We start from the raw sequence: 26,570 nt of genomic DNA, 5'->3' as shown, positions 1-26,570 counted from the left end.
GAAGCAGGAAAATAATAATAAATAAAAAATACTCATATTTGTTATAGGGAAGCATTTGATAATTAAATTACAAAATTATATAATTATCTTCAGCTCATCCTGAAATTTTTTGAATTAATTACATCTAAGCCTCGTATTGTCTAATGCTGAGAACAGATTAATTGAAGAACGAAGCAGAAGGATTACTCATCTTTGTTGCGGGTTTTACCTTCTCCATCCAGCTCATTGGAATCACTCTTCAGATCAGCAGCAGCAGCAGATTCATTATACTCCAGAAGCTGCATTAAAGATTATATAAAAAAAAACAGTAAAAATTGGGATTAATATACATCTCAAAACTAGGGGTGTAAAAGTGCCGAACACGAGCGAGCCCGAGCGAGCCTGGGCTCGCTCGTGTTCGGCTCGTTTGTGTTTCGAGCTCAAAAAAATGTGTTTGTGTTATGCTCGTTTGCTTAGCGAGCCGAACACGAGCCGTTCGCGAACAGTCTTTTTGACAATTATAATCACATAACCATAAGATGTTAAGGATTGGGCAAGATTTAAAACATCATTTGAATCTAATTTAATAATTTTTATTTAATATTTAATAATTTTTATTCTATTTTATTCATTAATACTTTTAATTGATTATAAATATTTGTAGCCTTGTAGTCAATTAAATTTTTTAAAAATACTACTCATCAAAGATATATAACTGAATTTTTTAAGACTGTTATTTACAGGTCTATTACATATATGTATATATAAAAGTGTCTTATGTATTTACATGTCTATTACACAAAGCTTGATATTTACACTAATAACATCTTGGAGTCATAAATCAATGCATGAAATGGTGTTTTTCACCTTTAAAAGTATAGTGATGGTGGAGTTTTTTATGAGGTAAATACTAAGTGGTATGCATGTAAATATGAGTGTTTGTTGGAATATAAATACATAAGAATTAGGAGGTAAAAATGTAAATGCCCCTAACAAGATTTGTTAATCAGTTAAAACACTGTAATATCAAGCCCCACTTCTGATTTAATGTTGGACACATCAAAGGATAGCAATTTTCCCAAACCTCACATAATTTGAAAATTATATATAATGCGAAAAAAAATATAAAAATATGCCATATAAATGAATTTTCTAACAAAGATGCAATCAACTAACGCAAACAAATGCAAAAAAAATGCAAATTTATATACAAATCTCCAAATATAAGATGGAGTACTTTTTAATTATAAGAAGATTTGCATACACAAACTTCAATTTTACATATATGCCAACTCACCCATATATAAAAAGGTGTTTTTCACATTTTAGAAAATAAAATAGACGTATTTTGATGTGATATGAAAGATTTGTGCCGAATAGATATAAAAAGTAAAGTTTTGGTGTTAGATATGATACATAAATACATAGGAATTGGGAGGCATCTATAAAAATGCCCCAAAATAAAATGAAAAGCATTATGTGAGAAATATGTTGAGAGACGGACCTGCTTTACTTCACCATTCCACAAGCAGTGAATAGCTACGAATCCAACAACAGCGGGAACAATATAAAGTAGAGCTGGCTGCAAGTGCCAGGAGATTGGAGCAGAAAATTGTTAAGAAACAAGCAGGTAAGTCAATCAAAGAGCATCATAAAACTCCAAATATTTATTTTAATTTTTTAATTAATTTTTTTAAAGTCCGAATACTTGCCTGTGCAGCTTGAAACCAGTTCATCACAGAAATTGTAAGCACCAAACCAACAGTGTAGCCCAAAAAAGCACTGTTAAAATAACGACCTTGAAGTCCCCTCGAAACATCAAACCGCAATGCCAAAGCAACAAAAATACCTGAAACATAAATAAGATATGGAATCCAATATCCTGAATAATATCCCAAACAAAAACTGTTGAAATAACATCTATGATTACAAAGCATACATATTTTTCCAGCAAAACATAAAAGAGGATATTTAGTCCATGAGAAGTAGCATTCCCTGCAATTTGGGAATAAGAGATCAGCAGATTGTGACGGTTGAAGATTTATATGCCCGTCTGAATTCTTGATGGAGATTGTCGGTAGCGGTGATTCTCATATCACATTGTTTAGATTAAAGAAGGCATCAATGAGAGTCCAGAAGCAAAGATGGATCGCATATTAGAGGGTTGGTGTTCCAAATCAGGAGATATGAAGTCTATATCGTTCGATATAAATATAACTTAATGTAGGATTATGATGAGTTTTAAATTTTGAAATTGTTTTGGATAACTATTTTCTTCTTATGGATTAGGATAAATTCTTCCTAATTATATTTTTAAATTTGTGATTAACTAGTTTGTTATTTAGGTTCTCTCTTTGGTAGAGTTTGTTTAAGATTGGACAAAATATTATAGGCGGGTGTAGTTTGCCAATTAAAAGGCTTAATTTTTCGCAATAAAGGCTATCGGAATCTCTCTCGATTCTCCCTTAATTTTTTTTTCCCTCTTTTCCAGAGACAGAATTGTTCCCGAAAAACTGTAGAGCGTTTGGCATTGTACCTATAGCGCGAGTTTTTGGAACCACCGCCGCCTGCTCCTAGAATCCCTTGGCATGGCCGAATACTGCAGGTAGGAGAACTTTGAAGTGTTGAATAAAATTAAAGCAAAAGGACAAGCCAGTTTTCTGCATTCCAAAATCAGTGAAGAATCACAAGTCTACAGCTGTAAAGAGTCAAAACCTGACAGGGAAGTCTTTTATAGCAAGAACATGAAACCTGGAGTACCTAAAACTAGAGATAAAGCTCGTTAAATACAACAAGAAGTCCAAACCAGCGAGAATAAGTCGTATATGATGGGATAATGATTGGGTTGCCATTGATTGGATTTATAGAACATCAGAAAACCTCTAGAAAAACTCCTAAAACATGTCTTAATCATGCTAACTGCTCATGGCGGGTAATAAATAGAATCAAGTTGGCATTAGAGCACTTAATTCTTGGAGCATCGTAGAAGTGAGATGGAAATTTCAGATAATAGGAGAATTCTAATAGTCCTAAAATCACATTGAAAGACGAGGAAAATGAAAAATTTAAAAAAAAAAAACAAAACCAAGAAAAAATGACTGGAAAAACGAGTCATCTACAAATCTTGGTTATCAGTATAAATAGTGATAATGATAGGGTGGATAAAGATGTAATCCACTAACACCACAGAGAATACTAGTGATCCAATTCACGTTTTTTATTTTGCTTTCATGGCCCTGATTAAATGTTTGTTAGGCCAATAATGTCGGCAGATGGGAAACAATTGTTAGAATGAGGGGTAGCATGTCGCCATAAATGAGGGTGCGACTATAACTTTTAAAATAAAATCAAAATGAAGATTCCAACTACTAATAGAATGGTCAACCAAAGAAACATGGTTATGGTGTGAGTATTAACCAATACAAGGCATACATCACTTGTATGGGAACAATACACAGGACAGTGATTTTTCTCCTCGGCTCAAACTAAGCCGCCATGACTTCGGGAACTTCTGTGACCATTATGAATGAAAACAAACAATGTAAAAGTGATAAAACTTATCCGATCATACCAATGATAAATGTTAGAAAGCCACCCTGAGGGAAAGTATGATTATTAATGTTGTGATGGGCAATATCATGAGTATGGTGGACAAGGATGGACAATCTACATCTCTGACAGCAATGTTGAAAGATAAAGTGATAAATTCATCATTTAACGTGGACTCACAAGAAGAATTGTTCATTTCATCCCAAGGATACAAATCAAAGAAAAAACCATTATTAAACTGACAGTCCAAAGGTATGCAGTGCACAGTCGCCATCCTTACCATTGCCACAAAACAAAAGATGAGCTAAAGAAATTGTTAATGAATATGGAGCGCGAGTGATAGATGTAAAAAGGCAAGCTAGGTGGGTAAGCTTCAAAATGCCGCCAACAAAAAATCAAATTATGCTTTTCATGACTATCATAAAGAAAGGAAGAAAGATTTTTTTTTTTGTTTTTTTTTTGCATCAAGCAAGGCTAGAGATCTACAACTATTGGAAAAACACGCATCACTCTTCCCAAAAGTGCACAAATTATGGCTAAGTAATCCATAAAGCATAACATCCAACTGATTTCATATGAGTTGTCTATCCTACTCTTTCATTTGTTAACGGTCAATTATAAAAAAAATATGAAAAATTTAATTCTGATCATCTATTCTCGCTTTGATTAATTCTAAGACCCGAGACGGGTCGTGACAAAAGTGGTATCAGAGCAAATGTTTATGATTAATTAGTGTAATCTTCATGAAAAGCCAATATGATAATTATAAACAAATAATAATAATAATAATAATAATAATAATAATAATAATTAAAAATTATACAACAACAACAACAACAACAAAGCCTTAATCCCACTACGTGGGGTCGGCCACATGAATCCTTTTTCTCCATTGCGTCCTATTTAGTGTCATATTTTCATTTAGTTCTAATAAATTAAGATCATTTTTAATACAATAAGCCCAAGTCTTCCTAGGTCTACCTCTGCCTTTCTTAACACAAGTCGAATCTAAAACATCTACTCTCCTAATCGGATCATCTAATGGTCGACGTTTAATATGACCAAACCATCTAAGACGACTTTCTCTAATTTTGTCTGTCACAGGAGCTACACCAACCCTATCACGAATATATTCATTCCGCATTTTGTAATAATAATTAAAAATTATGTTAACTTAAATTAATAATTATATCCATTCATGCATTGGGTTACACTCAAAATTATAGAAGAGGGACGTCCGATAGAAAATTTATGAATAACTAATGTTGACCTGCTTAAATGACTCGAGACTGTTTATAAATTTGAAGAACAAGATTTTTGTAAGTGGGGAAGATTGTGAAGTTCCGTTTTTATTAAATGGGGGAGAGGAAATGAGGAAAACCAAGGGGAGTGAAAGCAAGGAGTTGAGCAAAGAGGGAGATGAATCGAGAGGGTCAAGTAGCCAAAGAAATGGTAGATGAAGTGAAGAAGTCGAAAGCCGAAGATGTGAAGTTCGCCGATAAAAATCATTGCAGAAGACAACTTACATGTAGAGTCTAAAGAAGAGGACATCGCAGTCTAGGAACTTCGTTGAACAGAGGCGGCGACGTCAGAGAAGACTATGCATCGGTGTCAGGCAGAGGAGGTGTTCCTCACGAGCGCTGCTGCGGTGCAAAGGAGGCGACATAGTCTTGTGTAGAGGATTCTCATGTGGATCGGGGCTTTGATCGTACCCTTATCGACCGTCGAAGAAGATACGAGTGACTCTTATAGGAGGAAGACGAACCAAATTACGTGCAAAGAGGGAAAGAAAGGGTGCAACTCACCTGCATGGGAGGCCCGAGCGTAGCAGAGGAGATGGCGTCGATGACGAGTAGAGGAGGCGTCATCTGTAACGAGCCGCGATCGAAGGAGAAGCTCTCAAGTGTTGTCCAACAGGCGAGGAGGGTGATGTGCTTTGATTCGAATCTCAAGTGCATGAGTGTTCAACCAGAAGGAGAAGGGAACAAGAAATTTGTGCGAGTCAAAGCCGAACTCTCGTGCTCAGTAACAAGATTTATAAATGTTTCTTAAATTCATTTAATAATAATAAAAGTAATATATATATTATTTATTTATAGAATAGAAAATTAAACCATATTATATAAAGTAAAATATGGAGATTTTGTATATAAATAACATAAAGTTAATAACTAATTAAAATAATAATTTATTTTTAAAAATTTTGTAATATAAATATCATGTTTATGTTAGGTTCCCAATTTTGAAGAATCGACATCAAGTTAAATTAATTAACATCAAAATGAGTACTCATATTTTTATACTGTCGTAATATTTTGCTTCTTTAAGGCCAAATACATTCACTAGTTTTATCATTAGTTATATCGAAATCACTGCAAATTCGAGATTTTGAATTCTAATGAATGTTTTGTTCATGTTATAGAAATGATATATGTGACAATATAATTTAAATTATCATTTGAATGATTTATAAGCATAATGGTTGATACACAAATGAGAATGAAATGTATTTTTAATAAATACTAATTTTCATAGTATGCATGTATGTACATCGCTGGCTATGATAGAATTACCCTTTATGATGATATTAACAGATGAACGCTAAGATACTCATGCACGTAAATGAAAAATAATATTAATATTGAAGTATCTCAAGTAGTATAACTTTTAGACAATGCTTATGTGACAGAATACGCATATCAGTTGAATGCTTTCTTTTTTTCATTATATTACTGTAATTTAGGGTATGATTACTCGCTGGGTTATTTAGCTCATTGCTATTTTATACTAAATTTTCAGGTATAATTAAGTAATTTAAAAGATGAGCGATAGAAGACGTGAACAACCAATCACAAGATAAATTTAAATATAATGTTTTAATTTAATTTAATTAACTGTTCTGTCATTTGTTAATATTTAGTTATAAAAAATAAATATGAAATTAAATTCTCACTGTCCGGCCGTCTGTTCCCGCCTTGATTAATCCCAAGCCCCAGAACAAATCATGACAGCTATATTCATTAGAGGTGAATGATGATCAACAACCATACTAACACGACTTTGAGTATCATCTATCTAAATATCTAAATTTTTAGTAAAACATGTTAAAAGCTCCTAAGGTATTTGGGGAATGTATTACATCTACTACAATAGTACAAACTCTCTTTCAACCAAAAAGAATCGTGAGTAAATTAGAAATCCCTCCTTTATCTAGGACTTGGCCTAGACTACAAATAGTGAAGCCAAAAGCAAGATAGAAAGGTAAGTGAGACCCATGCACTAGCGCTGTAAAATTTAGAGCAACCATTAGAACTGGAGATAGATGAAAATAAATACACATAAAGCATGGTATTAATGCAAAATAAGAGACCTGTTACTTAACACTCTAAGAATATAGCATACTCGATATATGAGTTGATAACTCACCTCTAACAAATCAAGTTCATAATCAAATTAAAAAGGGGCTGGCAACAAAATGGTCGATCTGTTATGTTGGTCACCTATAACACTTTATGCAAGTGATTACCAAAAAAAGTGCTAGAAAAATTTCTTCGCCAAAGGTGTAACAAAAGACATGAAGAGAGCAACTCCTATGGAATGTTATTAGAGATGGCCATCTCTAAAAGTGATGAAAACTATATATACCAATTAAGGAAACCATGTCCAATAAAATGCAGAGGTTTAGAGTGGAGAAAATATTGCAGCTTATAAGCAACAACAACAACAATGACAATGATAAGCCTTTATCACACCAAGTGAAGTCGGCTACATGAATGCTTTTTCTCCATTGCGTCCTAGTGAGTGTCATATTTTCATTTAATTCTAATAGATTAATATCATTTTTTATACAATATACCAAAGTCTTTTTAGGTCAACCTTTGCCTTTGTTAACATAATTCAAATCTAAAACATCTAATCTCCGTATAAAATCATCCGATGGTCGACGTTTAATGTGACCAAACCATTTAAGACGACTCTCTCTAATCTTGTCTGCCACTGGAGCTACACCAACCCTATATATTCATTTCGCATTTTGTCTTTAAGTGTCAAGTCACACATCCACCTAAGCATTCTCATCTCAGCAACACATAACTTTGTATTATACTTCTATTTTAAAGATCAACATTTTGTGCCATAGAGCATTGCTGGTCTCACCATCATCTTATAAAATTTTCCTTTCAAGTCTAAGTGGAACTATTCTATCACACAATAGGCCTGATGCATCCTCCACTTCAACCAACTAACCTGAATTCTACTAATAACATCCTCATCTATATCAGCATCACTTTGAACAATAGACTCAAGACATCTAAAAAGTTCACACCTTTTAATAATTTATTGGCCAGATACTTGCAGTGATATTTATTGGCTAAAGTGGAGAAAACATTTTAGTACCTGCAGTGATATTTTATTGGCCAAACATGGGACGAAAGTGCATTAGAGGATGCCTACTTTGCAAAACATCCAAATCCGTAAAAAGGAAGTTTGGGTTGTTCATGCCATTACCAATACCAAGCAATCTGTAGGAAAACGTCTTCATACATTTTTTAGGAGGGTTTTCCAATGACAAAATGGGCTATCTATCTTATTGTGGTCATGGATGTATTTTCAGAAATGATTATTCTAATTCCTTGCAAAAAAATTATCACTAATGAAGAAGTAGTGCCCATGCTTTTTTTTAATTTATTTAAAAGATTAGCCAGAGGCTATTAGACGAGCCTCCCGACTAACTTAATGTGCCTAAGAATTCCATTCCGCACATAGGCGGCTTTGAACCCATGATCCCAGGGGCCTTACAAACCATGTCAACAAAGAGTCAGGGTAGGCAGCATAGGTGACAACCATGCTCTTCTTCTAACATATATAGCAACACTTGGATTACGTAGTTCCAAGCAGAAAACCATGTAAGAGGAGAAGTTGAAATCAATCAAATATGTGTCTTTTAACATTCTCTAGAAGTGGGACAAATTACCACATGGAAATGCTATCATACATGAAGATGTATCTGCAGTAAATGCGGAGCTTTAAATCCTTCAGGACATTGATTAAATGAGACATTTTGCATTAGCAAGAAATGCTCGTTATCAAGGAAAGCTAAATCACATATTGGGAAAGATGGGCAAATATCTTTCCCTCGTCTCTAAAATTTTAATTCCTCCATAACAGAGGACATGCGATTTAATTATTAAACCACAAAAGGGGTAGTCAATCTGATTGCCCAGTTCAAAAAGATCCATAGAAAAAAGCTGTCGTCAGAACTTGGATATTACATTTTAAAAAATAATTTAGGCATCAAACTGTGAAGGACAATTTGGGCATCAACGACAGGAGAGGTTGAGATCAAGTCATTTCATGATTATGTACCATCCTCTTTCTCAATGAAGATTGCCAATGGTGGGAGTTACAGACTGGGAAGAATCATCAAATGGAGGCTTGATGATCAATATCAGGATGCAAAAAATCTAAATTGTTGGACCAAAATGTTGATTCCATCTGAATAAGGATTAATTATGAATTTCGAAATTGTTTTGAAAAAGTTTTTTTTATTTATTTCTGAATTAGGATAAAGTTTGTTATAACTATCTTTTAAATTTAAGATTATCTAGTTTATTATTTATTAAGTTTGTGGAATTTCATTAGGATTGCATAAATCTCATCATCTGTTGTAATTGCCTCAAAAAAACTTAATTTCTAGCAAAAATAGGTAATTAGAATCTCGCCAAATTCTATCCAATTCCCCCTCTATTTCTTTCTCTCTCTTCAAGAATTTGAAATTTCTCATGTAGTAAAGAAACGTAAAGGCATCAATATTCCAGTAGTCGAAGACTGCAACAAGGGGAAAAAAAAAGAGTTGTACGATTTCTAAAGCAGGTTTGGAGAAACTAAACAAGCACGACTGTTGTCCAAGTGCAGAATAATTCCAAATCAACGAAAAATTGTTGCTGTTTACAGACCTAGGGAACCAAAGCCCGAGGAAAATGTCTTCTACAGCAAGGAAGCAAAATCTAGGATACCAAAATCGAGATCAAACTTGCTATCCACAGCAAGAAAGACCATCTACAAAGAGAAACAGTGATGGAGGTACCTTAAACTGATCAATAGATCTTTAGGGAAACTCCGAAAAAATTCCTAAAACCTTTATTAACAATTCTACTTGGGTGCTTACAAAATTGCAATGACAAATTGCTTTCGAATCGATGGATTAAACTGGAATAAAGAAAAAATCAAGTCTAGCTGCAAACCTCTCACTTTTGTGCTACAAAATAAAGATTAATCAGGCAAAGAATTAAAACATATTCTACAACTACCAATAACACCATAAATAATTCCTGTCAAGTATCGAACGATAAAACTCTCACCAGGTATTACAATATCACCCAGCCCAAGCATGGAAAAAGGTCTTGCAGAATCTGATGTGGGGAACAGAAGCTGCAGATTAGCAGAATGGCTGAGTAGAAGTAGATGAAGCAAGTTCAGCAAGATAACTTTATACAAAAGAAATACTAACCTTTATCGGAGCATCAAACGATTTGGCAACGCTAACCATCACTGGAGTAAAGAACACCCAAAATATATCGTATACAAAAAGCCCAGCCTGTGAAAACAATAAGAGTTGATGCACATTTAATGAATGAAATTCAGATAAACAAACATGTTTTTCTTCACAGCAAAGTTCAAGAAAGAACAGAATAGGCCATCTTGCTTTTTTCAGCTAAACAGAAAAATACTTTTTACCTAAGATGTGCCTACTAAAATAGGAACAATGGTTTAGCCTAGATGTAAACATGAATAGAAAATTGAAGATGACCGCAACAACAAAACTTCCACCTGTAATAATGGCTTAAAAATATTGTACCCATAAAAATTTTTAGGAACAAGAATGTTTGACATTTAAAATAATTTCCATATTTTAATTCCAAGAATCCCGCAGATTTCCTGCAGCCTCGTATTTTAAAAAAAACTAGTAAAAACTCAAAAAAATATATATATTAAGAAATTTGGTAGTAGAAATTAAAGATGCTGAGAAGTAATGCATGTAAAACAGAAAATAATAGTTTCTCTAAAAATATAATACATAGGAAAGCTTATGAATTATTCAAAACATGCAGAAATATAATCAATCCTAGTTCTTGCAAAATAAAATTATTTTTCTCACCAAGAGGATGGCACCCGTCTTGAACGAACCCAACGATAGCATCTCAATGCCCTACAAAATAAAATAAAATAAAATAATTGAATGACCTATAAAGTGACTAAATAAAGTAAAATAAGAAAAATAATTATAGAACGGCGGTCTCCGGGACGACGACATCATCTTCACCAAATAAAAATTAACCCTATCGTAGCATATCATTTACTCAATTTTATTAAAAATAATGTCTCAGATTCACATCAAAACTTAGTAGCTGGCTTTGATGTGATACATAAAAGCTAAAATAAAATTCTTGGTTAATGTTACGCTTACCGTGCATCTCCAACCATTTGGTTAAATAATACATACAGTTAGGTGGAGCAAGAATTGCAAATTCAGAATTTTATAAAGATAGGTGCTATGGAAAAAAGGAGCAAGTAAAATACAAAATGGAGACGATGCTGATTAAGCTGATTATAATATAATAATGAAACCTATAAAATGATCGGATTAAAACTCCTGTCAATTATGGAGAATCCGCTTAAAGGCAAATCTCAATGATAGCTTAGCAAGGAAACCTCTTCACAGCACAAAGATGCAGAATGACTTGCTTAGAATGGAATAATGTGAAAGAGAGAAAGCTTTAAAAGCAGACAAAATAATAACCAGAAAGCACCGACAGAAAAATACATGATATACAGCACCAACAATGGTTTATTCGTTGAAATTTAAAGTTAGTTATGATAATAATGTGGTGGATTCTAAAACCCACGTGTTCAACCATCCATGGGTTTGTACCAAATTTTTATCTCAGTGCTTGGGACATTTGATATTTTGACATTTTCAGTTTTATAACGGATTAAATCACATGAAGATTTACACTTGGCTTCAAAAGAAGACGTGATGAAGGCTGTGCAATTTGGACTGAACTATTAAATTTTTTTATGACAGATCTTTTTGTTTTTGTTTTTTTCCTTTTTTTTTTTTAAAGCAAGCGATAAATCATAAAACTCACGGTAGCTCAAAGCTATGACCACTGAAAAAACCAGCCTTCTCCTTTTAACCAATGAGCCATAGGCCCTTTCAATCATACAATTCTTTTTTAAAGCTATGCTTCGATATGATTAAGCTAGCATATGCAAACATGTTTCATTAAAATAATAATCCTTTAGTTAAGTGACATTTAATTTGAATAAGGTGAGCAACTTGCTCTCACTGTGAACGATACTGGGCCTTGGCAAAACGCCTTTCACGTGCAGGCAAAAGTAAAAAGCAACTAATTGTTTCTACAATAACACACTAGCAAAAAATAGGATGATGTTAAATATAGAGTTTAGTAGAATACGAAAATGATACGAAACGGGATAGATTTCACATAAATTAGGACAAGCGTCGGCCGTTATTTTTGAAAAATATGAAAATAGTTTTGATATAAATATGATTTTTAAAAGTAACATTTTGATTTTAAAAATAGATGAGACCAAACGAGTCTCACATATTAAATAATTTGAGCATCCGAGTGCGATACTACAAATAATACACTATCCCGAAGAATAAACATACCATTTGACAGTAGACTCAACTATCCAAACTAGAAAGTTTATGATATCTGTTTGGTCTGCGAAACATTTTATATGAGGCCAACAAGTTCCCCTGCCTAATATAAGGATTACATAAGGTTTATTTTACCTGGGTTTCAAGCTCCCTATAGAGGCAAACCCCTATAATTAATTACATCTTAAATGATCGGGGTCACTTAAAAAAACTCTCGATTAAGATCAGTGGTTTTACCTTCCAGATTTTAAAGTTTAGGTTTCCAAGATTGGACATGAGAAAATCAAATGGGAATGACCCAAATAGGAACAATTATTTTTAAGAAATCCAAAGGAATGAAGAGTAGGAGATATCACAGATCCAGGGAGAACCCTGATGACTTCCCAACTATCATATTGTTTGGTTTTATATCTTTGAAATGATGTTGTTTAATATTTAATCCTGCAATTTATTTAAAATTTAGGACTTATGTTCGCACGATATCTGATTGTGCAAATAGTCTAAAAAAATTGGAGGATTTACACCGTACCGTACGGTAACATTGAAATCCTAAAGTGTTAGGACTTATAATTGCACAACAGGATTATGCAAAACCCTAAAAGTGACATATGAGGGTTTACGCTGCGCTAGACAAACCACATCAAAATCCTATGGGTTGTTATTTAAACTAAGAAAAGTGATTAGTGATATGAATTTGTTTTGACATTGCTATTCTGAATGTCCTCGTTGTGTTGCCCACGGTATTCGCTTCAAGCTCCTCGTCGTAGCACCTCTGGATTCAACGCTAATTTTAAATGTATATGCAATTGTTTAGTCAATGCTCTGCTGACGGGTACCTCTTATAAAACTAACTACTGGCCTCTTATTCTAAGGTATAGTGTGTAAAAGTAGCAGTAGCAGATAGAAGTGTAGTAACGGAATCTTAAAGAAATGAACTAGCATGAATTGCATTAACAAAAGAAATATCACTTAGAAAACTTAAGAAAGAGCGACAAATGACTCACGATGAAAGAAAATTCGAGAAAATCGACAGATGACTCACGATGAAAATCTCAAAGTAAAAACGACAAATAATAGCTCAAAGAAAGTCACAAAAAACACGGGAAAATCCCGTGTTAAAGAACACGAGTGTTTTACTCAAAAATTTCAATAAAACATACGAAAAATCTGAAAAGAGGTAACCGCAAACACTTGGGTCGGGACTAAGCTCAAGTAATATATATTTGTACTCGAGGGACATCGAAGACTACTATCAGTCACCAGAATGCCACAAGAATGTAAAGAGCCCGCCACTCAACTAGAAGAGTGTCCTACTAAATCTAATTTAGAAGGGTACTCCTTAGCCCAGTATCGGTAATCAACAAGTGGACAGCCAAATTGTAACACATTTAAAATTTATATTTTAACATGCACATGGATTTCAGAATACAAAAAGAAAGTTGTATCAATTTTGTAATGAAAATATTTTTATAAATATTGTATATGTTCATATCATATCAGTTCTTATCAGTTTTGAAAAATATAGTTGTTCACGAGTCGATTACGGCATCAGACGTAGGATCGCCAACAATCTAAGAAGGTACGGGTCCCCCGCTAGCCTTGTGTCGGTGAATGATACTGTCATCCTACAATTTATCATATCACAGGGGTGGGTCCTACTATTATAGGATGGAATGTCATTCCGCTTTACCACCGACGTGTCTTTGTCATCATCGCCCTAAGCCCCAAAACAAAACCGACCTACTTGCGACTTTGCTTGATGGTTTCATATATGACAAAAGACTATATAAGGACACTTATGTGTCAGACATAAGTATTGAAAACCGAACCAAAAAGCAATGAAAAAAAGAATAAAAATGGGGATGACAGAGAGAAGGAATTAATTCACCCAAAAGATCGAGAGAATGAAGGGTGGAGCAACCCTCAAAACTGTGACAAAAAGCCTGAAAAAGAGAGCCCAAGATCCTTGAATCAATCCAAGAAGGATATCATTTTCTCAACTTTTATAAATTGATCAACCCAAAAAGGGTATCATTTCCAAACAATTAACAGGTCGTTCCATGCAAAAGAACATTTTGAATTCTTTTAAACATTAAGCATTGACAAATTTTTATTTCACCAACATCAAAATATTCAATTTCGCATTAAATTAAAAAAAGTTCCGATGCCACGTAACCCCAATTCTTCCAAAGGATCGCACATAAACACTCATGGCCGGAGCAGCAAGGAGAACCACCCAAAATAGGCTCACAAGTAGGGCTAACAGGAGAAGCACGTCCAGGTTCAGCTCACGGATCAAGGTACCAAGGATGGACCAAGATCATAGAGAGAGAATCAGCCATCAAGCTCACGGGCAAAGGCACCAAGGAGGGCCAGCCGAGCCCGAATTAAAACTATAATAGGAACACAAGTCAACACAACATAAGAAACTCAATTCAGCCCCAAAATAGCACATTCAACCAAATATTCATCACCTAGGCAACAAGAAACATTTTAAACATAACAGAAGGATACTACAAGAAATGCTCACAACCAGGAACATCCAGAGAAGTTATTAACTCCTACTCAAGCAGAGGTAGCAACCAAAAGGGAAAACCGAGCCCAATATAAGGGAAATCACAATTAGATGCTCTCGGGTAGGAACAAGCAACAGATAATCAAAGAATCCAAGACATGGAGGTTCACGGCCAGGAACAACCAAGGGGAGCAACACAAATCCCCAAAAATCAAATAAAATCACCTTCATATGTTTCAAACAGAAGCATCCATAATAGGGAGCCAAAACTGAACCACAAAATCAACTTCTTAAAGTATTAAAATGAGCTCCAACATATATTTGAATAGAGGAAATATCAGGAGATAAAACCAAGAATCTAAAATTAAATTCTTTAAGATCTAAACAGATTCCAACACTCTTTGAATAGGGGCAGTAGAGAACAATCAAATAGGACAAAAGGGAAACCAACTAGGAAGCTCACGTGTAAAGGCAGCAAGGGAAACCCACCACAGCATTGTTATTATGCCCCTTTGATATACATAAGAGAGTGAATGGACAAACTCGCATAAACTATCTAGATTGAAGCCATTTTATTAAACAAGACATCATAGTGAATTGATTCATTTATATCAAACATTCTCATATAGAAGTAGATATTGAAAAGAAGTAGATATTGAAATCATAGATATTGAAATCATAAATTTTGGGATGAAAAACTTGATTACCAATAAAAATCTCAAGATGAACGTTATCCAGAGAACCTCCAGTCAAACCAATCCCAGTGAAAGGGCTAAATCAAGCTTAGCAAAGGGGCTAAAGCAGAAAAGAATTCCAGCCAAAACAAAACCCCAAAAGGAGACAAACCGCGCCCAACACAGAGGTAAATCGAGCCCAACACAGGGGGCAAACCGAGCCCAACACAGGGGTAAACCGAGCCCAACACGGGAAAAACCGAGCCCAGCACAGGGGCAAACCGAGCCCAGCACAGAGGCAAACCAAAAACAGAATTTTAGCTCAACTAAACCCATCAAAAGAGAGCCAACAACAGATAAATTTTTGAGCCAAAACGAATCCAATGCATAAAAAAAACGCTTCCAGCTAAAATCCATCCAAAACAGAGCCCACCAAATGGGAAAACAGAACAAAAATGTCCAGCTGATATTCAAAACAATCCAAAGAAAACCGAGCCCAACAAATGGGTCAAAATAGGGCTATCAAATTCAAATCTCTTACAGCCTTGTATTTCAAATTTTTGTACCCAACATATGCTTCAAATAATAACAGGTAACAAGGAACGAATAAACATAAATGAATTCCAACATATATTTGAACAAGAGTACCAATAATAGAGAGCTTAAGAATCAAGTCTCGAACCAAATATTTCATATAGCATGTACTTCAAATAGCATTATAGAGCAAAACTGAAACCTCCGAATAGGCACCTAATAAATTTTAAAAAATAAATTTCCATCCAACATGCATTTCAAGCAGAAAAAGGCAGCCACATAGATTATGTTCCAGCTCATAATCCTATAGCCATTCTCATTCTTAATGCTAAGCTCAAATAAATCTTAAAGTAGTCTTAATTTCCCAATTTCAAGTGCATTAGAAAGAACATGCATTCATGAGTAATTCCAAATGACAGATATTAGAAATATTACTCATGTCGCTATGTAAGAAATCATCAGCAAAAAATTGCCAACATATACTCTTATATATCAAAACCAAGGCATGAGAGTAGGGTAATTATATATCTCCTTTGAATGCTTGCAGAAAGGAGTAAGAAGAATACTTTTTTAATGCAGACTTAAAGCAAAAAAAAACTTTATAATAAATTTAAGAAAAATGCTTCTTGTAAAAACTCCTCTATCAAAACCTTCGAGAAAGCAACAACCCACGAACACCCCAACACACAAGAACCTAGCCGAGAAGGAATTTAGACAGTCTTCTCCTAAAAACCTTAAACAACAACTAGCAAAAGAAACTCAGCTTTTCTTTCCCTCATAAAATTTTTAACAACCCAAAACAGTACTTTAGGAAGCTTTTTTATAGGCAGAGATGAAGGGGGGAATCGCCACCCACCACCGTAAGGTGGTCGAATCAAATAACGGGAGTGAATCGTCACCATAAAGGAGGAGAAAGTAAAGCCTCAAGAAGAAGAAGGGTTGGGCAGCCGGGCTCTTATGATTGGAGAGTCGAGGGGTCAAGCGGCCACGCGAGGAGGAAGAAGAGTCGAGAGAGAGGGAAAGATTGTCGCGTGGATCGCTCGCGAGATCTAGGACTCGCACGAGAGAGGCGCTGTTGCGGCTGATAGAGCCGCGAGAACGAAGAGCTAAGTGTGCGGGTAGGGTGTAAATAAGGTTTAGGATTAAAAATTTTATTATAAATAACGATATAAATATAAAAGTATATAAAATATATGATATTTATCAAAAATAAAATTTGATTCGTACCTTTTACTCGTGCGTCAAATCATAGCCAGAATTAATGTTCTTTTTGAGTAATTTTGACGTTTCTGACGCGTTGGCGTGGTCCGTTTCGTTGTCGGAGGTCTTTTAGAAGAATTTATCGATTTGCGTGCAATTTGATCGTGTGCGGAATTATGACAATATGAGTGTCTTTCCTAGCTAAAATTGGTGTCCCGGACGCGTTGGCGCAGTCCATTTCGTCATTGGAGGTCGTCCGGAGAAGTTCGCATTTTTACCTATCCTTTAAGCTCAATTTTAGTCCGACATTGCGCAACTCAGTGAATTTTGTGCATTTTGTGTGTGTGTGTGTGATGATGAAATCCTGAAGAGGTTTTCTTAGGGCTTCAGATCATATTGGAAATTTCTCATTGAGTCTCCACATGATAGTCCTTAACCACTCGACCATACGACGATGGTTTTGAGATCATCAGTGCGAGACTTTACAAGAGAAATAGAAAGTATCTGAAATTTCTAAGGGAATAGATTTCAATACTTGTTTTCTAAGATAGTCAATAGGAACCTCTCGAGCTAGATCCTAGAATCCTAAGGAAAAGAGTAATAACCTCAAAATGAGGTCAACAACAAGCTAAATATTTTATTTCAATAACTTAGGGATAAAAAAGTCGTGATCCCATCGGCTTACCAGCTAGCTCAAATTACGACTTGTTTCGCGACTGCTTCAACGAGTGAAAGAGACACGATCTCATCGTCTTCCCAGAGAAATCACTACGATCAATCAAGATGGAGACACGTGACCCCGTTTATAAAAGCTTTGATACAAAAAAGGGACAAATTTTCACATAAATTAGTGCAAACAAAATACTTTATTTTAATAATACAAAACAACATAACAAATATACGTAAAGATAAACACCTACAATTCGAGAGGTAGGCGATCTCTACCAAATCCTAATACTAAGACTCAAGACAACAATCTCATCATAAGCCTAACCCTAAACATTTTAGCCATATTTATAGCCCACAAAAATAAATAATAAATTACTCAATTGCCCTTTTAGCATTGCGTCTAAAATAAGTTTTCAAATTATTTCGAGAGCTTGATGTCGGTATAACATTTGTAACAGAAAACTGCAACATGCAGATGCTAAGGCTCTGTTTCGATGCTAATGATTGGAGCAAAAATGAAAAAATGTAGCTAAGGATTTCAAATCAATTGTTGTTCATTCACAATCATCCTTAAATTGCTTAAAAATTCCTATATTTCCTACACATTCCTTTAATCCATGTAAGGCCCAAATAAAACAAAAGAAAATGTATCGCGTAATTTTTTTTTTTTGAAAAAAAAAATTTAAGAAATATATAAAAAAAATCAATACATAAATATATTATATTAGTCCCCATGCGGCAATGATGCATGTGTTGTATTATTAATTATGGACTTATGTCATGTTGTCAAGTAAAATGGATGACTATTTAGTTTGTTAACTTATTTTTCTAAATTGTTGTGATATATGAACTTCTTTGGTTAAAAAGCCGTTTCAGTTATATGAAAGGGTAAATGACAGCACATACATGATTAGCTATTATAAAATAATATCAACTGTAATAATCTCAAAAGTTAATCAATAAGTATGAATTTATTCATAAAATTAAAATTATAGAATAATTTATGCAATAATATAAAAAAATAATAATTGAAGAAAAACACTTCATTAAATTCATCCATCAAAAACAAACAACACAATAATTTAAAATTAAACACACAACATGGAATTCTTAAGGTAATATTGAAATGGAACTTTTCCCTTATAAAATAATCTTTGTTTTGAATAAAATTAATCTTTTAGAAAGCATGATCATAATTTTTATAACCCGCATTTCTCAATTTTTGTGCACCTTAACTTTTCCCACACAATTGACTTAGCTTTTGCCAAACACCTGAAACTTTATTATGTTGTCTTAAAATGCTTCAGTTAGAAATAATCGTAAGTAAATGGGGCCTAAAATAAAAAATTAAATATATAATCATGAAAACATCCTACAAAGAGATGCAAAAAACAAACCTGAATGGAGAATGAAATCCCTAAAATATTGTTTGCAAGCCAGTGCTTCCGAGATGCGTACCAAACACAGAAAAAAGTTCCTGGAATAGAGGCCACAATCTGAGACCTGGTAAACTCTACTGAAAAAGCTGCGTCAAAAGAAGAAGAAAATTGTATAATCACATAAGTAAATCCATAGGTCTGTTTCCAAGTAGGATTTAGCAGTTCAGGCACAAATGAAGAAGAAAGGAAGTAGAATAAAAACATTGTTCTGGAAGCTTTCGAAATGCTGCAAGGAGCGATCACCACAAAAGCAATGTAAGTTTAGTCTAACTTGAGAAATTATGACACAAGTTAATAAACAAATAGGCCTGCGCTGCAAATTAAAACCAAATTTAATTGGCTCCAGGTCCTACAATATTTCTGTGGTGAATTGCTTTGAAAATATATAGCATAAAAGCCTACCAAAAAACAATGATTTAGGCTAAGCACACTGCACACATGCATTTCCCAGTCCACCTCCAAATCCATCAAAGGGGGAACTAGCTTATAGGCTTATCAATTAAAAAAGAAAACCTGGGCAGCATCTCAAGTTCCTCTTACATTTGTCAAACAAGGCATCCTAAAAATGGGAAGGAACTATGACCAACTGAAGTGCGTTTCAAGGTCCATTTGGAAAGGCTGCAGATGCCTGTTAAATTTATTATGACCTTACTGTGGGAAAAATAGAGTCTTCGAAAAGTTGTGTAGAAATTATAGATTTTTTGCCTCCAAAAAGCAGACAATAGCTTTCTAATACCTAAAACAATCGAACAAATCTAATTGCAAAACTTCTTACCATAAAATTTTTTTATAGAAAGAAAAATGTAGCCAAACAAAAGCACATTAATAGTCTATAAAGTAAAACTGTGAAACATATGTCCCAAGCACACCTTTGGTCATCAACACTAAAGCTGCAACCATCATCAAGTGAGTTATCAAGACTTAAGAAATAGCTTGATGCATATTTGGAGTTCAAAGCATTATAGCAATGGCCACTTTCTAGACTACAACTTTTTTTATAAGAAAACATGCATATACAATTAAAAAAAATGAAAATAAGAAAGAAGGAAAAAAATGCCCAATAAGAGCGCTTTGCAAAAAAAAAAGGGCATGGGTAAAGTAAAACCAATCCATTTAGGACTGCAAATTCCTAAGTGTGTGAAACTATATAAGCCCATATAGGCGATTGCTGTCCTGCCTTCCAACGTAAATTTACGAAAGAATACAGCCATTAAAGGAAAAAGAAGGTAAACAATCAAAATCATAAGTTGTTTGTAAGAAAAAATGTTTCTAAGAAATGAAAATGACTTTTTGAAGTTTCTAAGAAGTGGCAATCCAAATAATTGCATTTTACACATCTATCAAAGAATTCTTGATCTCATTTGTATGCAAATTAAAAAAAATATAAGACAGAATATCATGGTGACAAATAAAACATGATAAAGATATTGCTCAGCATACTTACAATGGAAATATGGAGTATGCCAGACAATGAGGTCATCATTCCAATGTCTTGGAAGAAAACGCTTAATTGAAGGCACAAGAGTAGCGCTGCAAAACCAACATTTAGCTATGGCAACAACAGTTTCCCAAACTAAATGAGTATCTCGTAACAAACTTTTTGATGAGAAAAAGAAAAGACATACGAAAAAGCGATGATCCCAAGCACAAAGAAGTAGCCTGTGAGCACAGTGTTGACCAATTCTTTTGAAACAAACTTGAAAAGCAAAAACAATGACAGGAGCATTGCACTGCCGACAAGGGGGAAGCGCATGGCATGTTCATTGGACATTGTTTCCTGTATGAAAAGGTAAAGAAACAAAATAATAAAATATCTGAAACCAATATATAACTGAAATTTTTTTATGAAAAGATTAGTGGCGCTTACAGATGGTGGTGTTGGCTTGACTGATCTGTAACAGCCAACATACACTGTAAGGCATGCTGTCAATATTACATTTAGATTGGGATCAACCTTAACAAAAAGTGGGGCCAAAGTCAGACCTGAGAGAAAATGAGTAAAATATAAGCTATCAACACAGATACAATTTGGCCGTTAAGTGGAGCGGGTACAATGAAACTACATATGAAAGTTATCTTGTGTATACGCGTAAAATTATATTAATGTTTATAAACTCTTAATGATGGAAATTGCAAGGTGATGAAACAGTGATAAGTAAATAGAAAAAATATTCACATATTGGGAATTAAACCACCAAATAAAATCCTGAGAGTTGCTTCGCAGAAAGAATTATAAGATAAAAATGCATAAAACAAATTCCAGGCACAATGAATCGCAATATTTCTTATAAAAAAATCAGACGTATAAGTCATACAATAGTCAAAGGGGAGAGTAATCGTTAAGAACCGGAAAAAACTATATTTATGTGTTGGAGTATCAACTCGATTTTGTAACCAGATCATCTGTATCATGCAATTAATAGAAAAATACAAAGGATGGCAAAAGCACCTTCCAATGAATTTTTTTTATCATGATAAGACATGATAAAGTACCATAACAGTTGATTTAGTGGACAACAAAATAAAAAATGTGCATTTATCATATTTGAAGTAACTATTAATGTTTATGTAAGCATTGCTAATAGGTTTCGATGGCAACAAAAGATATTCACCCATAATAGGAACACATCGTGGATTAACATTAAGAATGAATTTTAGGAATTTTTCTTGGGAAGTTCTTAAAAAAATGTGTAGGATGATTCCTTCATCTTCATTAGCTAAGTGTTATGATAATTTGGCCTGTCTTACAAACTAACTTTTTCAATATATTTAGCAATTTTAATAAGTATAAGCTTCAGTGATATTCAATTTTTGCCATCTTCTTAAAGTTTATATTTCTTAATAACACCTTCCAGCTCCTTGCTCCAACATCAGGCATCCTTAGACTTTTAAATTTTCTATGACAATAGTATATTAGAACTAGACATGCTATCTACATCAAATTTTACTCAACTATAGAATCTCAATTCCCTTCGTTAATTATCTTGAAAGATTAATAATTTCTCCCTTTGAATATCGTAACCTTATAATTATTTATCAATCACGAAGTTTCTTAGCTTTGCCTTAGCGATTCTAAATATTTCATTTTTCCCTTCCTTTGCAACAATCCTATCATAAACATCAAATTTGAAACTTTTATTTTGCTCGCTACTCTAGGCAATAGTTCAACATTTTTATAATAATTATAAGCTTCCATGCTATTCAATATTTGCCACCTTTTTAAAATGTTTAACTTTTACTTTATAACACTTTGTACATCATTATTGCACCCGTCCTTCATTAAAGTCTTTTTATCAATATATTTTATACTTCAGACTCACTTAAAACATTTATGACAATATTTTGTATAAACTAATCATTTTATGCACATCAAGTTTGACTCTGCTAAAAATTTCAATTTGACATTCTTAGCAATTTATCATAAAAGATGAATAATCTCTCAATTTTTTAAATTCCACCAACTTTTTTTTCCCTCCATACATGAAAAGATACCTTAAATTATGTTATTCAGAATGACATTAGTTTTGATTGGTGGAATCCCTTCCAAAGTACGTGAAAAGTACAAAAAATGGAGAAAATATTTTGAAGATAAAGAGCTTGAAATCTATAAAACAAAAGCTAAATATATGAAATATAATTTTAGTGAATGCAAAATTGATAACATGGACAATAGTGTAAGAAGATCAATAGAGAGTTTAGTTAAAGCATCTTGAGTGTGTTAAATATGAGAAGTAATTAGGATATCAATTTTAGAGTGAAAGTTTGGTGTATATAGTGAAGAATCACATTGAGAAAACTAAAAAATAATATAATATGATGAGAACTTGAAGAAAATATTACAAAAATGTAAGTTGATGAGTGGTGTGTAACTAAATATGATTATTAAGCATCAAATAGCATAAATATGGATAAGTTGATTCTAGCGACTAAAAGTATACAAGCAAGTGAGAGGATAATTATGCTAAAAAAAAGGTTTGGAGTAGAATCTATTGAACATGAAATAATATAAAAAAAAATAGAGGATTGAAAGATGTACAAATGATTATAGTAGATACAATAATAAAGTGGGTAAACAAAAAGATTGTACAAGGGATAGACAGAAAAAGATAAATGCTAAGTTTTTTTTTTTTTTTTTTTTTTTTTTTTTCATGAGTAAATGGCCATGAGCTCTTCAAAAAGACTTCCATAGCTAATGACATGTATACTAAATAGTTAATTGCACTTTCAAGCTACCAGAACCTTGTCAACCACCTAATTTAGTTGTACTCTCCGAACATCAACTATCCATCCTCAGAACCTCATTTAGTTTGTTAAACAGCTCAATTTCTACATTATAAAAATGCCTATAAGGTTTTGAAGAGAGCTCAAGGATGACAAAGTGCATTATACCTCTTGTTTGATTGAGTGATTTCCCAACATAATGAGTGATGGAGTCCCACTAAGTTGAGTGATTGCTCAAAGTAATATATGATGTATTCTACATATATTTGAATGAGTGAATCCCCATTAATTTAAGATATATTTTTTTCCTTCATAACAATCAAATCCCTCTTCCACCTCGACTTTAAATTCTACCTCTTTTCATCAATTGATATCAAGCATGCTTTCCCATTTTTATGCTCAAGCAATTTCCTAGGTGTCCATTAGCCATGATCAAAGAGGTGCTTCACCATAGATCATCTCAAGGTCAAGTAAATGAAGGAAAAAATGATAAATAGTCTATTGAATAGCAATCGTGATTCCCAACCACTAGTCATTACTGAACAATCACCTCGTCTAACTGTACGCGCCAACTATTTAAAAAAGCTACCACATAAGAATGGTTAATGAGTTCAAAATTGATATTAAAAAAGGTTTAGAGATGCAGAGATTATTTAAGGAGCATAAGGATGAGAATGCAAGAGATTCCTCTTGTTCGGGTAAGTGATTCCCATCATAATGGGCAAGCAAATTCTCTTTTCAGTAAATTCCCAATTTAAAAATGGGTTAGTGAATAATGTGAAAGTACCCAGTTTAATAATGGTGAGCAAGTCCCTTTAATTTTGGGTAAGTGAATGCGCGCTCACCTTATGTATTTTTTTTTTCATTTATCTTAATAAAATCCCTCTTCCATGTACTTTCAAGTATACTATTCTTTTTAATGCATCATTAAGTTAAGTTTATGCCTCATATATCACTAGACAAGATAAATAAAAAATATCATGAAGTAATAATCACTGTAAGTTGAGATAAGGCTATTTGGTGATGATGGTGGCCATAATGATGATGATGACAATGATGATAATAAGAAGTAACAAAATGCAGCAAATAAATCATTAGATGATTGTAACGGGGCATGTACTTTAATTGATTTTGCCTCCTTAATAAAGGACCAGGACATATTATATTAGAACACGGAAGTTTGAGAGTTGCTTGTCAGGTGAAAATTTCTAGGTGGTTAGCCTACTCTCAGAAGAAATCACATTCACGGGAAAAAGATTAAGAAATTTTTTTTAAGAAAATCATGTAGAAGACTGAAAACACCTCATATGTGCGTTGCACTTTCGGATCCACGCTCATTAATATAATATAAACTGAAACATTCTTGTTTCTGAATATTATAGAGCTTACCTAGAAGAGCTAAGTTTGCCGAGCGTTCGTGATTCTTCATCTCGACACAAGAAGCAGCAGATGGAACACCGACGTTGTAGACTTACAAAAATTTCACCAGCTGCAAATTTCCATTAGCAATTAGAGCTTAAACAACAACAGAGACTATGAGCGGAATGAGAGAGCTTATACACCTTACTTAAGCTCCGAAACCCAAAATTATAAACATAAAAAACAGACAACTACAACAAGAATATCCAGAATATCGTCATCATGTCTGAAACATAATATTTTAGAAAATACAGATTAAAAAAAAAACAATTAGCATAGCAGTTTACTTCCGATCGAACCATTCGTGAGCATATCAATATTGAAAGTGACTTATCAACAGTCCTTCAAGTACAGAAGTGTATAAAAGAAACAATCCAACAAACAGCAATCCATGTCTCACCCTGATCCCGATCCTTCGCAACGTTTCAGTGACAAATAAAACAAACCCTAAAACCCATTATCGTATTCAAATATAACGCAGAAAGATCAGGAAGTAATGAGAAAGTGGATCGAAAGGAACGCGGGATGAGAAGAAACTCAAGGGGAGATTGAACGAATACCAAACCTTCACTGTCTTCCTGAGATCGAGATGAGCTTAGATCCCAAAGAACTCGGAGCCGATGAGAAAATTACAGTTACTGTTCTCGGTCTTCAGGCAAACCTGCATCGGTTACTGCATAGCCTTTTTGCCGGCCATTTATTTCCAAAAAAAAACATTTAAAAATAAAAATAAAAAAAATATTCCTCCCTTATACTTGACAATGGGGCGTTCAGTCACAAGAGTCATGTCATCATATATCTCATCAGCAACTGACGTGAAGTCCGATAATTAATCATCCAGAATTGCAAACATACATCCGAACGAAATATTTTTTACTTTATTTCTATCAATTTATTTGTATAACATTTAATCTTTTCAGAGGTATAATAGTCGAGGCTAATACTATATTTTTAATCGTGTTGTGATTGAATGCAGCCCACATGTAAGTTTGATTATACTCATTTAAGAACAGCTTAGCGGCCCCTATCAAAGCAGGTCATCATAACTAGTAAGAACATTTATTAATCTATTATTAAAAAAGGTGCCTCACACTTGAGACTCAATTTTTTCAATCATTCTTCAAGAATGGGCTTCATCCTGACAACACCTAACACTCATATCATAGTGTTTCCGTCAAGACACCATAAAATGACATTGTCTAAAACAAGCTGTACTATGTTGATTATTTTATTGTCTTTTCTCTTATATGTAAAATGGAAGAGAAAAAAGATAAGAAAGTAAGTCAGATCATTCTCTTCACTTCTTTCTCTCTCATAAGTCTTATAACTCAAGGAACATTTAAGGAACCTCACGCTCCTCTTGGTTATCAGATATAACAATTTAATCTATTTCCTAAGGCTCTCGCTCAATATCCTCATCCATGTCTCTCTCTCTCTCTCAATAATTTTCTACAAAACAACGTCTTCAAAAAGTTGCATTCGCTTACTAACAACAGGAGACTGTGTCGTAAAAAGATTCAACAAATGCTTTAACTAACAAACACTGTTATATGGTTACATGCATGTAAAAAATGGTCATAAGTAGAACCTCTGTTCGTCTGATGTTGTCCAAATAAATAATATATTATAAATTCTAATGATAAAATCTACCATAATCATTAGAATTAATTATTATTTTTATCTAT

At 33.7% G+C, this 26,570-nt stretch overlaps 1 protein-coding gene across 2 annotated transcripts; it reads right to left on the bottom strand.

Moving 5' to 3' along the window:
- LOC110033834 (signal peptide peptidase 1) lies at positions 1-25,570 on the bottom strand. Of its 2 annotated transcripts, none has more exons than XM_020737949.1 (12): positions 25,451-25,570; positions 24,856-24,955; positions 21,113-21,228; positions 20,871-21,022; positions 20,690-20,775; positions 19,204-19,331; positions 10,685-10,735; positions 10,037-10,123; positions 9,888-9,957; positions 1,692-1,828; positions 1,484-1,561; positions 1-278 (listed from the first exon to the last, which is right to left on the bottom strand). In XM_020737949.1, the coding sequence occupies exons 2-12, from the start codon at positions 24,893-24,895 to the stop codon at positions 183-185; spliced, it is 1,041 nt and encodes a 346-aa protein (XP_020593608.1). In that variant the 5' UTR covers positions 24,896-24,955; positions 25,451-25,570; the 3' UTR covers positions 1-182. The 2 variants fall into 2 exon arrangements, with proteins under 2 accessions (XP_020593608.1, XP_020593609.1); XM_020737950.1 differs by lacking the exon at positions 25,451-25,570 and adding an exon at positions 25,286-25,432.
- Between the last annotated feature and the right edge of the window lie 1,000 nt (positions 25,571-26,570).

This window comes from Phalaenopsis equestris, unplaced genomic scaffold (genome assembly GCF_001263595.1).
Source record: "Phalaenopsis equestris unplaced genomic scaffold, ASM126359v1 Scaffold001303, whole genome shotgun sequence".
Taxonomy (NCBI): domain Eukaryota; kingdom Viridiplantae; phylum Streptophyta; class Magnoliopsida; order Asparagales; family Orchidaceae; genus Phalaenopsis; species Phalaenopsis equestris.
This window is presented reverse-complemented; position numbering and strand designations above follow the sequence as displayed.

Bases quoted from the DNA above. Each gene is read 5' to 3' on its own strand.
- LOC110033834 (XM_020737949.1), bottom strand. From the start codon at position 24,895: ATGAAGAATCACGAACGCTCGGCAAACTTAGCTCTTCTAG. The intron at 20,776-20,870 runs GTATGTCTTTTC...TTGGTTTTGCAG, and splicing joins CTTGGGATCATCGCTTTTTC to CGCTACTCTTGTGCCTTCAA. The intron at 9,958-10,036 runs GTTAGTATTTCT...GCTAATCTGCAG, and splicing joins CGTTTGATGCTCCGATAAAG to CTTCTGTTCCCCACATCAGA.